The sequence below is a fragment of the Neomonachus schauinslandi genome, chromosome 5 (assembly GCF_002201575.2).
Source record: "Neomonachus schauinslandi chromosome 5, ASM220157v2, whole genome shotgun sequence".
Classification (NCBI taxonomy): Eukaryota; Metazoa; Chordata; class Mammalia; order Carnivora; family Phocidae; genus Neomonachus; species Neomonachus schauinslandi.
In genome coordinates, this window is record NC_058407.1 from 33311817 (window position 1) to 33325628 (window position 13812).

A 13812-nucleotide genomic window follows, 5' to 3' on the forward strand; every position below is an offset into this window, starting at 1 on the left:
ATGTGCTCCCCTCGCAACTATATTGCCTAGCATTTAGTAAGTATTTAATAAATTTTAATAGACATACTTATTTTCTTTATATGTAATTATCTACATTTGAACTTTGCAAATTCAATTTGCAGTCACATTAGTTACATTTTGTCTTTGTCTCAAAGGAATAGAATTAGAATATACTTCTTCTTGACTTAGCATTTATAGTGAACTTATGACATTCAAATTCAGAGCATCCAAAACATACCATACAGTGCTACATATTTTTAAATTTTATTTTCTTGAAAAAAATTTCTGTGTTTATGCTTTTGTGTCCAAGAAATAAAATGCAGTTTTGTTTTCCAAGAGATGATAGAGACTTTTGAAAATTAAAAGTAAATTTTTAAATATTATTGAATATATATACATTTGAAAGTATGGAAATTGAAAAAAGTAAAAACAAGATTGAAAATTCTTGATAATTCTTCTACACTAAGGTAACAGATGTTAACATCTTATAGTTTCCAATTTATTTTACAAATATCACTGTCCTGTAACACCATAGCTAAACATTTACTCACTAATACAATTTTTGTCTTTAAATAGATTTTTAGAAGTATAATTGCTGAGTCAAAGGGAATGCATGCATTTGGTGTTATTGATAAGTCTTCCCAAATTGACAATTAAAAATATTGTGTCCTTTGGTGTATAGTTAGATTCTAATCCTTTGTATTTTTGTCAATTTTTAAAATTCAGATAAAAATCTCTTACAAACATAATGCAGCTTTATCTACAGAACCATTACCAGATAACAGAATTTCACTTATCATGCTTTGGTTTAAAATTGCTATATATTTTCTTATTGAACAATGTTATAAATGATGGATCTATAAATACATTTTTAACCTATAAATGCAAATTAGAAAGTGACCCTATTCTAGAAGTGGCATCACATGTGAAAAGAATGGTTGATTGGATATAAAGTGTGGTATACAATAGTAATGTTCTTTATTTCTGATTCCCAGGGAGATTATACTTCCCCACACCCTTAAAGTCAGGAGCGGTAATGTGACTAGTAGCTATGACCAGTGCACTGTGAGGAGAAGACCATCAGCTCTCCAGATGAAAAATAAATAAATAAAATGATTCCACTACATGATAAAGGACAAAAAGATAACTTCTAGATATATTAAAAAATCTATCCATGGAAAAAACAAACAAAATAAAGGAGACTGTCCATATTTTTTAAACATTATACCAAAAAAAGCCATATGTATGAAATAAATTTGAAATCAAAGACGCTACACTGCAAAAGTCAGACCAAGAAGAAGAAAATCGTGAGAATTCATAATGCCGTGGCTAGAGAAGATTTAATAAACACATGCCTCCCTGGGTGAGACTAGTTGAAAAGCAAAGGAGTGTCCAGAAAACTGGGCCTCCTTTGCAGTTTCTGGGCTGAAAACAGCCAGATCCTTGTTGCGGCTCAATGCCCTCACCCAGGGAGTAAATGCTTAACTTAGAGAAACGTTTATCTTTGGTCGTCACATACTCCACGCACTCCCTGACTGCACACACGTCATGAGCACGGTATGTTCTGATCACAGGGTACTTCCTATTCCCTGTCCTGATTCTTAAAGCTTCACATTCCTTCTCGTTTTTCTTATTCCCTGGATGTATTGATAATGTTCACAATGAAAGTGGAGGCAGTTTGACTTGGGACCTTTCCCCACTAGAGTGTCTGGTCCTCACACCCTCTCCTTTCTCCTCCTAAGGTGCCTGGAGTAATTTTTTCATTCGCTACCTCAGGATTTGCTGGCCAAACCCAACAGAAAATATAATACTTGGGGAAGATACCTAAATATTTTCAGCATAAGCAAAGATAAGTGTATATGTGTGCATCTCTACACATATATTTAAAACTTCTACAAATCAACAAGAAAAATTAAGAAAAAAAACCTATAGAAAAATATGGCTAAAGAAAATGAAGAGTAATTCTTAACATTTCTTTTTGAGAATTCTTCCATTCTCTGCCTTTGTTAAGCCTTTCTCCCAATTCCTAATATTCTTTCTTATAATTTATAAGGATTCATAAATTCTTTCTTGCATTAATTCATTGAAGAGATATTGCTTGCCTGCTATGTCCTAGACATCGTTTAATGGTTTGGTGGACAGGCCATTTTCACTTCCTGAATTCCTTTATTTATATAAATACTTCATCTTAACACTGAGCTCAGGAAGACCCAGTACCCAACTAGAAGTGGTACAGTTTCCAGATTATACTTGATTTTAGACAAAATATGATTGATTCAACTAGTCTTTTGATCATTCCCCATATGTTTATACTTTTTAAACAAACAATCAGTAATCTAAATAAGTGATTGGAAGATAACACAAAATGTAGAAGAGTAGAATGGGGAAAAAAAAAATAGATCTCCACTAATCTTGCTGATGCTAATTTTGTTTTTGCAGTCCATGAATTATTATAAACAGCCAAACTTTTAGTTAGTGATCAAGCGAGGCCATGTAGATATGCCACCCCAGGATTTACTCTGACTTATCAAGAATTATTGGAAAAATAAGGAAACCAACTGTAACTCAAGTTCTCAAAGATATGTTTGGACTTAAGCCAAAAGTTTAACTTCCTTTACGACTTCTCTTTCTTTGACCCAGGTTCCCTCCCAAGTGCTCTTTTCAGTGCACTTACTCCAAGATCAGTATTAGGCCCATGCTTCTAGTTTCTTCCATTTTCATTACATTATAGTATGAGGAGGTAGAAGTTACCCTAATGTTTGTCTTTCTCTTTTATTTTTGTGCTGTTTCTCATCAAAGGACTTTTTTTTTTTTGCATTACCATTGTCAATGCTCATTTGTTCAGAAATAATTGAGATTTGCTTTTTATTTTTATTTACTCCACAGCAACATAAAGAAGTGCATTGACCTTATGTTAAGATATTACTAATCTGTGAAAATCAGATGTGAAATTGGAAACAACTTTTTAGTTAAACAGGTGAAGGGTGAGATTTTATGAAAGCCTGGCTTTTGATACATATGAAGAAATATTTACATCCAAAATTAATTGTCAGTAATTCTGTACCCTTTTTCCACAGGATAGAATGTTTAAATTTTGTCAAATGAAGCATATTTTTGAAATACTTGATAAAATGAGATGCTTGAGAAAACGTTCCACAGTGTCATTCTTGGGAGTTCTTGTCATTTTCCTTCTCTTTATGAACTTGTACATTGAAGACAGCTATGTTCTGGTAAGTTTTGGAGGTTAATTGTTTTTGTTGTTGCTGTTACAAATAAGGTCTAAATCAAATTAGGCTTAGTCCAACTGTAACCTAACTTCAATCCCAGGCTGCTGGAACAGCCTTATTTGAGCATAACTGTAACATGTATACTTTCTATCTAGCTCCTTTTTGTATTAAATCTATATTCCCAGCATTAAAATTTTTTTGACTTATGTCGCAATGTTTTATTTAATGCTGCACATGTAGTTCAAATATGTGTATTTGTTTATAAATAAATTAACTGTCACTATGCTGGATTAATTTTATGTACAGCCATAATAATTTTTGAGCTTTAATTTGAAATATGCAGAATTTTAAAAATTTCTTAAAGATATTAGTCCTTACTTTCTCAGTTTTTTATATTATTATCAAAATTTTCAAAATCTTATTTTTTAATTAATGATACTAATTATGCTATTCTGTTAAGAAGTAATATTTTATTATAATGTATGACACCTCACTTGATTTTGAATAGTCATAAATGGCCACCATGTTATATATTTATATTCATTGAAAAGTAGTATGGAACCTCAAGAAGTAGAGATAATGATGTGAAAACTATTCAGTAGTTTAAAAAAGATAACTTAGTATATAATATATAAATGAATTTTTAAGTAAATTCTAGAAATATACAAAAGGACTTACTCTGGCTAATTTTGAGAACTCAATTTGTTCTATTATTTGTTATCATTGTAAATATCACATCATTTCATGTCTGATGAGAATAACATGGACATTTTTGCTTATTTACTTTCTGTCTGAATTGAGCTTAAGATATCTGGAGAAATCCTAATCTTTATGTTATTGCTCCTGTTCACATATTTCAGAAAATCAAAATCTTTGGACACAGAGAGGACTGAAAAGTACTTTCCACCATGCAAGCATGGTGAAAGTTTCAGTGAATATCTTAGCAAGAGAAAATCTGACAATAACCACAAAGAGCATTTCCCAGTAAAATGTTTTATTTCATTAATTGAACATGATATTACCTACCCATGAATTGTCATGTACTATTCTATGCCGATAGGCCAACCATTTGATCTTAGTTGGGACAGATCCTCTCAGGATGTCTTCTATAAAGCATCTTGCTTCCGTTAGCATTGTTCTTTGATGATGAAATTCTGCCAGATTCCTAGATCTTGACTCTGCCTATGCCTTTTACATTCACATATACTTCTTGATCTTGTGGTCCCTTCATTCTGTTATCCATAGACAATTCACAATGGCTGAAATCACCACAGATGAATAGAATTTGATTAGGCATGATTTAGGTAAACATAGCAAACTGGAGAAACTTATTAATGAGATGCATTTTTACCTTTCTTTAAACCCAATTATTAGGTTTATGAGACTTACAGACAATATAGCAAGCCCCATGTGATCCCCTATTTTTTCTGGATAAAATTAATGATCATAAATTAATAAGGAGAGCTTTTGATAAATGATTTAATTTTGTAATAAAAATTTATCTTTTGCATCTATGTCTACTGGTAGCAATAAATAACATCTTGTAAACCAAACACATGGTATTGACAGAATGCTTATTGTATTCAATGACTTGCTGCGTTTGTAAGACACTTTTAAACACAATTTCAGTGTTTCATTTTAAACAGACAAAGGACCATTGTATGCAACAAACATCCTTACATCTTGTTAATATAGAACCTCCTCAAATTCATTATAAAATGTGTAAGAAGTAATAGAGTGTATATCCATTAGAGGATCAAATACTATTGCCCTGTCTTGTGGATTTGTAGACATTTCTATCCAAGCTTCAGTCCTACCCATCTAATGTAAAGGGTGTGATTTAATGAAGCAGCTCTGACTAAAGAGTATTTACTTTCTCAATGAAATTTTCTCTGGCTAGATTACGCATATATCTAGTCAAATTTACAAATCAGGCCAAGTGTAGAGAATAGATTGCTCCTTCGTTGTAAAAATGTAATTATTTTTAAGTACTGATATTAAGTTGGAAAAAGTGAGTTAAAATGATGGTTAAATACAAGCACTCCCCTTACTGAAAATTTAATGACAGTATTTTTATTAGTTTAATTTCTCACTATTTACTGATGATTTTTTTTTTTACCTAAATTCATTCAAAGCCAAATTTCATCCCAAGGCTTAATATGTGTAAAGATTTAAAACATTTAAATAATTAATGTAAAACTACACTAAAATTGCTTTTCTAAAAATGTTTAATAGCCAGGGAAAGCCAGCCACCTACTAAGTATACAATGTAGTTTCTTTGTAACACTTGTCCTTTTTGACCCTTTTATCCATGTTTATTTCAGTTTTCACAAAATTATCTCATTCAGTTTTTTTTCTTGACTTTCGAATGCCACAATGTGTACAATTTGCTAAGCATAGACATTCCCAGATCTTTCTTTTCCTGCTTTCCTTCTTTCAGGGGGAAATACTACTTATAATTCAGAGAAATCAGATAAACAATTACAAGTAAAAGATCTCTGGAGTTACTTAGCACTTTCTATTCTGCTGTTTTTGCTAGAAAATCCACTTGTGGCCTGAAATCCTTGGCATATAACAGTTTAATGTATTGCTTACATATTCGGGACATATGTGCCTTTTATTTGGAAAGGAAACCAAGCTCAGTATAAGAGACAAATACTATTACAAGGCAAACTAAGAAGAGACGCTACATGCCCAATCAACTAAGCCTCTGGGCTGTGAGCGTCTTCAAAGTAGCCACCAGGGTATATACTTAGTCTGTTGCTAGTCCATTGAATTGCATTCCTATCCAGAAAATGATTGTCATAAAGCTTTGTCTTATTACTGAGAAATACACTACAGCATAGTAGCTACAGAAAGAAGGTATCCAGGGAGAGCCTAGCAGTTCAGGTAGATGCCTCTGGAAAGCAGCCAACAAGGCTGACTCAAGTGAAAGTTGCATTATTTATTTATGCTGAAAAGTGTAAAGGAGCTTGTTCTTGAGAATTTAATAAAGTTCTTTCATATAACTTCCATTTCATTTTATATTCTGTTATGTCCTTCAATCAGGATGAATGTACTCTAAACACACAAAAGGTCTGGAATTTTACACATTCAAAATAGAATTCTTAAAGAAATATTCAATATCCTGCACTTCCTTTAGAATGTAACATCACATAAGAGCAGAATGGTAAAATGAATTCAGAGTTGTGACTACTGTGATTCTTATAGATATTTCTCCTAGACTGTGTTGATAATGGACACTATTACATTACTATTAAAGAAGTTGGTGCTGAACTGAGTCCTTAGTTACTTTTTTAGCAATCCTATTTATTTATTTTAAAATTCTGATAATGTTCTATAGGTTTTCAGAAAGACAAGATGAAAATATTTATGTGTAAAATAATTATAATAATCAGAATTCAATAGATATTCAATTAGTATATTTATAAGAAATATAGAATTCAAGGTATAATTTCATATATTTTGAAAGTCTGTAACTAATAGATGGCAAACATATTATAAATATTGTAAAAGGCTAACATATTTTTCTCAATTATCAAGACAATATAAAATATAGAAATACAGTATTAAAGACCAAGTATAGGTTTATAAACATAATTGAATATACAGAAGAGATATTCAGAAGGGATCTTGAGTTAGCAAAAACCAGATTGAAAGCTCTTCCCAGTCGTGGTCTACTGCTCTCAATTTTTATTCTAAGACAATTCCAGTCTGGCCAATGATTTAAAATTTTGAGCCAGTCTCTTTCTCCATTGTCATTTGAATGTGATGCAAAGTATTGAATGTTCTAAATGAGGTAAAATTTGTATTTGAATCCTTTCTAATTTTTTATGACAGTGATTTAATTAAAGTTTTATTGACCACAGGCAGATAATATGAGGACCAAATTGGTTCAAATGCATTTACTTCCTCTGTAGTCTTAATGGCTTGCACATGCCTGACCTGACATTGTATATGGAATAGTAGAAATAGATCCATATAACATCACACAGTACAGTAGACACTTGCCAAAAACAACAAAATTCTTTCTAAATAGGTTATCTTTGAATATATATTCTGCGCATGGTAGTAAGCCTTATACAAAGGCCAAGCAAGTCAATATTTTGCTAATAATGTATAACCAATAAAAACTTGATCAAATCATGATTAGATAATCAAAATCTACTATTGAACTTATACTAAGAGAGAAAAAGGGACCAATTAATAATTAACAGGATATATTTAAGCTAAATATGAATCTTTTTTTAATAAAAACCTTCTCAAAGATCAAATGACAGAAGTCCATTACCAATTACATAAAGGGGTTCTCAAACATAAAAGGACCAGGCTTCAACTCCAATAGATTACTACTTACACAAACACACATGCACGCATGCATTCACGCACATGTACACACACACACACACACAAGCAACAAGCAAACATATCATGGGAAAAACTAGTGCAAGTTCTGAAGACATTTCCTATATTTGGTACAAATGTATCTTAAGATATCTTGAAGACATGTGAAAAAACACTGATGTCACAAAGACCATGGCTATCTATTCTCAACAGTCTTTGATTATAGTGGCCATATAAGTAACTGACTAAAGCTTCTTGATTAACAAATTATCCAGAAATAATTATGTAGAAATTATGTATGGTATTATTGAACAATTCTTGAAGAAGATGAAATAGCTTAATATGACTCAAATATGGGAAACTTAGTAAGAATTAGCTTTACATCACTGTAGATTATTGTGAAATTTTAAGATCATTGAATTATTGTAAAGGATTTGAATTTTAACATAAAGGCAGTGGGAGTTTTCACATAGAGATTTTTTTGTCCAGAGAATGCCATTATTAATGTATGCTGTGGAAAAGCAAATGGAAGAGAAGTACAAAGAGTACAATAGAGTAGGAGAGCCTGGAGTAGAGACTCTAGGTGGGAATTCAGGTGAGAGATGAGGATCTATAGCTTGTGGTGCAGTAGTTGAGATTTATATAATACCCATGTTGCATATCAACCCCATATGTTCGTCGTGTAAGGAGAAACTTTATTTAATCCATGACCATCTATTATTTATTTATTTTCTCTGCCTCTTTCATGGCATTCAGGAAGGAGATAAACAACTTATAAGGGAAACATCCACACATCAGCTGAATTCAGAACGTTATGTGCATACTTTCAAAGATTTATCTAATTTCTCAGGAGCCATCAACGTCACCTATCGCTACTTAGCTGCCACACCTTTACAAAGAAAGCGTAAGTATCCCTACACTTTCAAATAAAGAACACATAAAGTATTTTTGTTTTTTTAAAATTAGGGGGTGCCTGGGTGGCTCAGTTGGTTAAGTGACTGCCTTCAGTTCAGGTTATGATCCCGGGGTCCTAGGATCGAGTCCCGGGGAGTCTGCTTCTTCCTCTGACCCTCTCCCCTCTCGTTCTCTCTTTCACTCTCTCTCTCTCAAATAAATTAATAAAATCTTAAAAAACTAAATAATGAAATAATGACATCTGGCTTCACTTGTATCACAATAAAGCTTTATGGGCTTTACTGATATATATTCTTTGGGAAGTAATTCAGTGTTTCTTCACAAATTGCAATTACTGATCCAGTTCCATTAATAACCAAAAAAAGAAATTTTTTTTTTAAAGATTTTATTTATTTATTTGAGAGAGAGAGAATGAGAGAGAGCACATGAGAGGGGGGAGGGGCAGAGGGAGAAGCAGACCCCCCGCCGAGCAGGGAGCCTGATGCGGGACTCGATCCCGGGACTCCAGGATCATGACCTGAGCCGAAGGCAGTCGCTTAACCGACTGAGCCACCCAGGCGCCCCCCAAAAAAAGAAATTTTTTAAAATACCTAATTGTTATATAAACTTTCAAACAGTTTGCTGTAGAACCACGTAGAGAGACTGAGAAAAATCAATTTATTTGAACTTTTAAAACTTCCCTTTTAAAAATAACTATTCCCATACTGATATATTTTCTAACTCTAATGCTTTGGTTTTTATGACTTGCCACTGCTTTTGAAGTAGTGGAAGTCATTGTTTTAGTTTACCAAGGTGCTATAACCAATTACCACAGACTAGGTAGTTTAAAACGATGGGAATTTATTCTCTCATATTTCTGGAGACCAGATGTTCAAAATCAAGGTGCTGACAGAGCCACTCTCCTGAAAGTTATAGGGGAGAATCTTTTCTTGACTCTTTCAGCTTCTGGTCACTCTTGCCGTCCCTTGGTTTGTGGGAGCTTAACAATAATCCCGGCCTCTGTCTCCACAGGATCTTCTTCCCTTGGTCTCTGTGTCTCTCTGTGTTCTCTCCTCTTCTTCAGGGACACCAGTCATTGCATTTAGAGCCCACTCTAAATCCAAAATGATTTATCTCAAGATCCTTAACTAATTATATCTGCAAAGACTCCATTTTCAAATAAGGTCATATTCTGAGGTTCCAGGTAGACCTGAATTTTTGGAGAAAACTATTCAACTCACTATCGGTAGATTGGATCTGAGAAGTAACATACTACACACACTCTATGGATTTCAAGACACCGTAGACTATAGAAGGTATCACGATCTAATTAATGTGCCACTAAGAAAGCATAATCATTATCAGTTTTAATTGTAAGATGCCATCAATTATAATATTCAGCCTGAGTTTAAAATGTTTCTGTGTGAAAAATATGACTCGCGAAATCAATGAAACACAGTGATACCATGAATTTCTTAATAGGTCGTGTGGGAACCACAGAAATTGAATTCCCCATTAAAAAGTGTTTATACAAGTGAGTCTGTGATCACCAGGTTGAGGAAATTGTAACTTAACTTAGTTCGGGCTTCTTTAGGTCTATATTCCATTCATTCCTTCATTTCAAATGTCTATCACTCTTACTTTCTTCTAAAGTTGCATAAGATTGCCAATGTTTATTTTTATCTCCATCTGTTACACTACCTTTGTGCAAACGTTACTGATTCTCCCTTTCCGTCCTAAGTTAGTAAACTGACAATACACATATGCCACTGCTTTACACAAAGAGGTGATATAAAACAGAGTGTACATGCAGGGCACTTTGGATCTTGGCCCCACACTACTCATTAGGTGTTACACTTTGCACAAGTGAACACATCTCCCTGTGATTGAGTTTCCTTTCCTCATCTATAAAGCAGAAATGATGACAAGTGCAAAGCTATCCCAAAAGATGGTTAGGAATATTCAAGATGCATATTACAGGCAAAATGCATAGATTCCTGCCTTTAATGTAGGAAGTATTCTCATAGTATTGGCTATTCTAGGGCATTAGTAAAGGCTGGTATCTTGAGTTGAATGGTACCACAGAACATATTCATTTTTCAAAAGAAGTTAGGGTCGTAAACCCAGGTATTTAAACAAAATGTGTAAATCTCTACCTCTCTGACAGACTAGTAAGAAAGATTATTCTTAGCGCTTTTTCAGTATTGCATAAGTCACAACAAGTAGGTGTCTGTATTAAAACAGTGATCTTGGTGAATAGAAACATTTTCCTATTTTTCAAGTAGTTTTTAGGAAATTTTATTCAGTTCTGAATCACGGTGAAAATCAGAGTTTTAAAAAGGGAAAATATTTCGAGAAAGAGACATCTACACTTCTTAGAAGTAAACTGCCATTTCACAAGGTTTTATTTTATTCCCTACAGATATTCAGTTTCTAATTTTAGATTTTAGATTCTGAATAAAAATTTCCCATCAGAAAATTGCTCTAAAATGTGTTTCAAAATAAGGAAAACAGTGATATTCATGTATTGGAACAATGTACTATATATTTGAATAATAATGCAGTTTTTAAAAATAGTTTATAATTTTGTTTCCATTCTAATTAACGTTCTAGGTAAATTTCAAAATAAAATTGTGAAGTCCAATTATTTTTCTGGTGTGAGATAATGACAATGATCAAAGAAAAATGAAAATGTAACATGTTTTCTATGAAAAATTTAAAGATAATTAAAGAATGAGTTATGCTTAATTTTATTTTTTATCATTTGAGACTTATTTGTCATCCTTAACTGTGAATTTCCTTCTCCTTTTGCATTTTTTAATAGTGTGGATATTATCCAAAAATCTATCTTCTCTAATGGACATATATGAGAACATTAAGTTGCAAAACACCTTAAGTCGTAATTTTTTATTTCATAAACAAATGTTTACAGCAATAAAGCTCATATGTCATTGTGCTTAAGATGCATTTTTTTCCAGAGAAAAATCAATTATATATTAAGTCCTATAGCCTTTACATATTTAACATTAAGACTTCACTCACAACTATTCTACACATACCATTTACTAGATGTACCTAATATCGTAGCAGGCCTGAAGGGAAAAGATTTTTTTTTCTATGTTATTCAAAGCCTATTTCACATTTAATTTGTCTTCTTTTTGAATTCTTTCGCTCAGGGTTTCTTACAATTGGGCTTTCATCAGTGAAACGAAAAAAGGGAAACTATTTACTCGAGACAATCAAGTCAATTTTTGAGCAATCCAGCTACGAGGAGCTGAAGGAAATTTCAGTGGTGGTTCACCTAGCAGACTTTAATTCATCCTGGCGTGATGTCATGGTCCAGGATATTACACAGAAATTCGCCCACCACATTATTGCAGGAAGACTAATAGTTATACATGCTCCAGAGGAATATTACCCAATCCTGGATGGCCTTAAGAGAAATTACAATGATCCAGAAGACAGAGTCAGATTTCGTTCTAAGCAAAATGTAGACTATGCTTTTCTGCTTAATTTTTGTGCCAATACTTCAGACTATTATGTAATGCTTGAAGATGATGTTCGATGTTCAAAAAATTTCTTAACTGCCATCAAGAAAGTCATTACATCCCTAGAAGGGACCTACTGGGTAACTCTTGAGTTCTCTAAGCTTGGCTACATTGGAAAACTTTATCATTCTCATGATCTCCCACGTTTAGCACACTTTTTATTAATGTTTTATCAAGAAATGCCTTGTGATTGGCTATTGACTCATTTTCGGGGTCTTTTAGCTCAGAAAAATGTGATCCGTTTTAAACCATCTCTCTTTCAGCACATGGGTTATTATTCATCATATAAAGGGACTGAGAATAAGCTGAAGGATGATGATTTTGAAGAAGAGTCATTTGACATCCCTGATAACCCTCCTGCCAATCTATATACCAACATGAATGTTTTCGAAAATTATGAAGCAAGCAAGGCTTATAGTAGTGTTGATGAGTACTTTTGGGGGAAACCACCTTCAGCAGGAGATTTCTTTGTGATTATATTTGAAAATCCGATTTTAATTAAAAAAATTAAAGTGAGTACTGGAACAGAAGATCGGCAAAATGACATTTTACATCATGGAGCCCTAGATGTTGGGGAAAATGTTGTAGATTTCAAACAAGGTAGACAATGTGTTACTTACTTAAGACTAGGGGAATTCAAAAACGGAAACTTTGAAATGTCAGAGGTGAATCAAAAAATTCCATTTGACATAAATTGTATGAGGATATATGTTACCAAAACACAAAAGGAATGGCTGATTATTAGGAGTATTAGCATTTGGACTTTTTAACCAATTAAATCGATATGTCCAGTTATTGAAGCAGGCTTTCCTGTTTCCTTTTTTGCTACCTTCCTCTTTTGTTACTTTTGTCTGTTGGAGGGGAAGCAATGGATGGGATATTTTCAAAGAAAAGTCTAATCGTTTTGGAAGTTTTGATTTACATATTGTCAACATAATTTTATTCTAATCCACACTTGTATTTATTTTAACTCTTGAAGTTGAGAATCAGTCCATGGTTAATGCTTCTTCCATTTATATTTTTAATGTGATCATGTTAGTTCCAAAATTTCAACTAAATGTCCAAAAGGTGACATGAAGGATTTAAAATGAGAAAATTTAGTTTGTTGGATGGTGAGTCTTGAAAAATAGTTGCCAACTGTATGCACGTCCTCAAAATTAAACATTCATTATATCATCAGATAGCTTTCATTAAGCATGTGTGAATATGCAGTTGGTTAGAATGATAATCCATTTTTTTCTTGTAAACATAGGTTTTCATAGACTTCTGTACATCTACAATGAATACCTCCTCATAGAAATATGTCTTTACAACAGAATTTTGTGCGTAGCTGGAGTGATAGAAAGAAAAAAAATTACTTAAAAATATTTCTTCCCTGATTATTTATATAAAAAGGGGCATTGTTCATTGTATAAAAACACTTAATTGAGCACCTATTGTTAATAAATTTTCTGTGGGAAGCAGTCTTTTTCTAGATTCCCTTTTGCAAAAAGAATAGTTATGCTCAATATTTTCAAATTATATTGGGTACCTACCTTTAATAGACGAAATTAGAGAAGGCCTATACTTAGTTCATTCTTACAAACATTTTCAGTATATGCAGAAAATTTTTGAAATTGATTTTATATGTTTTGTATTAAAATTCATACAATTGAAATTGTAATCTATCATATACTTTTTTTGAAGTTTAAATGGACATCTTATAAAAGAGAAAAGTAGGAAACATAGAAATCAGTTGACTTTTCTATATTCAGAGCTAGTTCATAGTAAAACCAAAGTGAGAGATCAGATGTTTGATA

At 32.6% G+C, this 13812-nt stretch overlaps 1 protein-coding gene across 1 annotated transcript; it reads left to right on the forward strand.

Annotated features, from left to right (window-relative positions):
• Nucleotides 1–3083: 3083 nt before the first annotated feature.
• MGAT4C (MGAT4 family member C) lies at nucleotides 3084–12805 on the forward strand. The gene is made up of 3 exons (XM_044914747.1): nucleotides 3084–3230; nucleotides 8328–8475; nucleotides 11642–12805. Exons 1-3 carry the CDS (start codon nucleotides 3084–3086, stop codon nucleotides 12781–12783), a joined length of 1437 nt encoding a protein of 478 aa, XP_044770682.1. The 3' UTR covers nucleotides 12784–12805.
• Nucleotides 12806–13812: the final 1007 nt, after the last annotated feature.

Excerpts from the sequence above, each read along its gene's own strand:
- MGAT4C (XM_044914747.1), top strand. The coding sequence starts at position 3,084 with ATGTTTAAATTTTGTCAAATGAAGCATATTTTTGAAATACTTGATAAA. Across the intron at positions 3,231-8,327 it reads TTGAAGACAGCTATGTTCTG|GAAGGAGATAAACAACTTAT; the intron begins GTAAGTTTTGGA and ends CATGGCATTCAG. Across the intron at positions 8,476-11,641 it reads CACACCTTTACAAAGAAAGC|GGTTTCTTACAATTGGGCTT; the intron begins GTAAGTATCCCT and ends TCTTTCGCTCAG.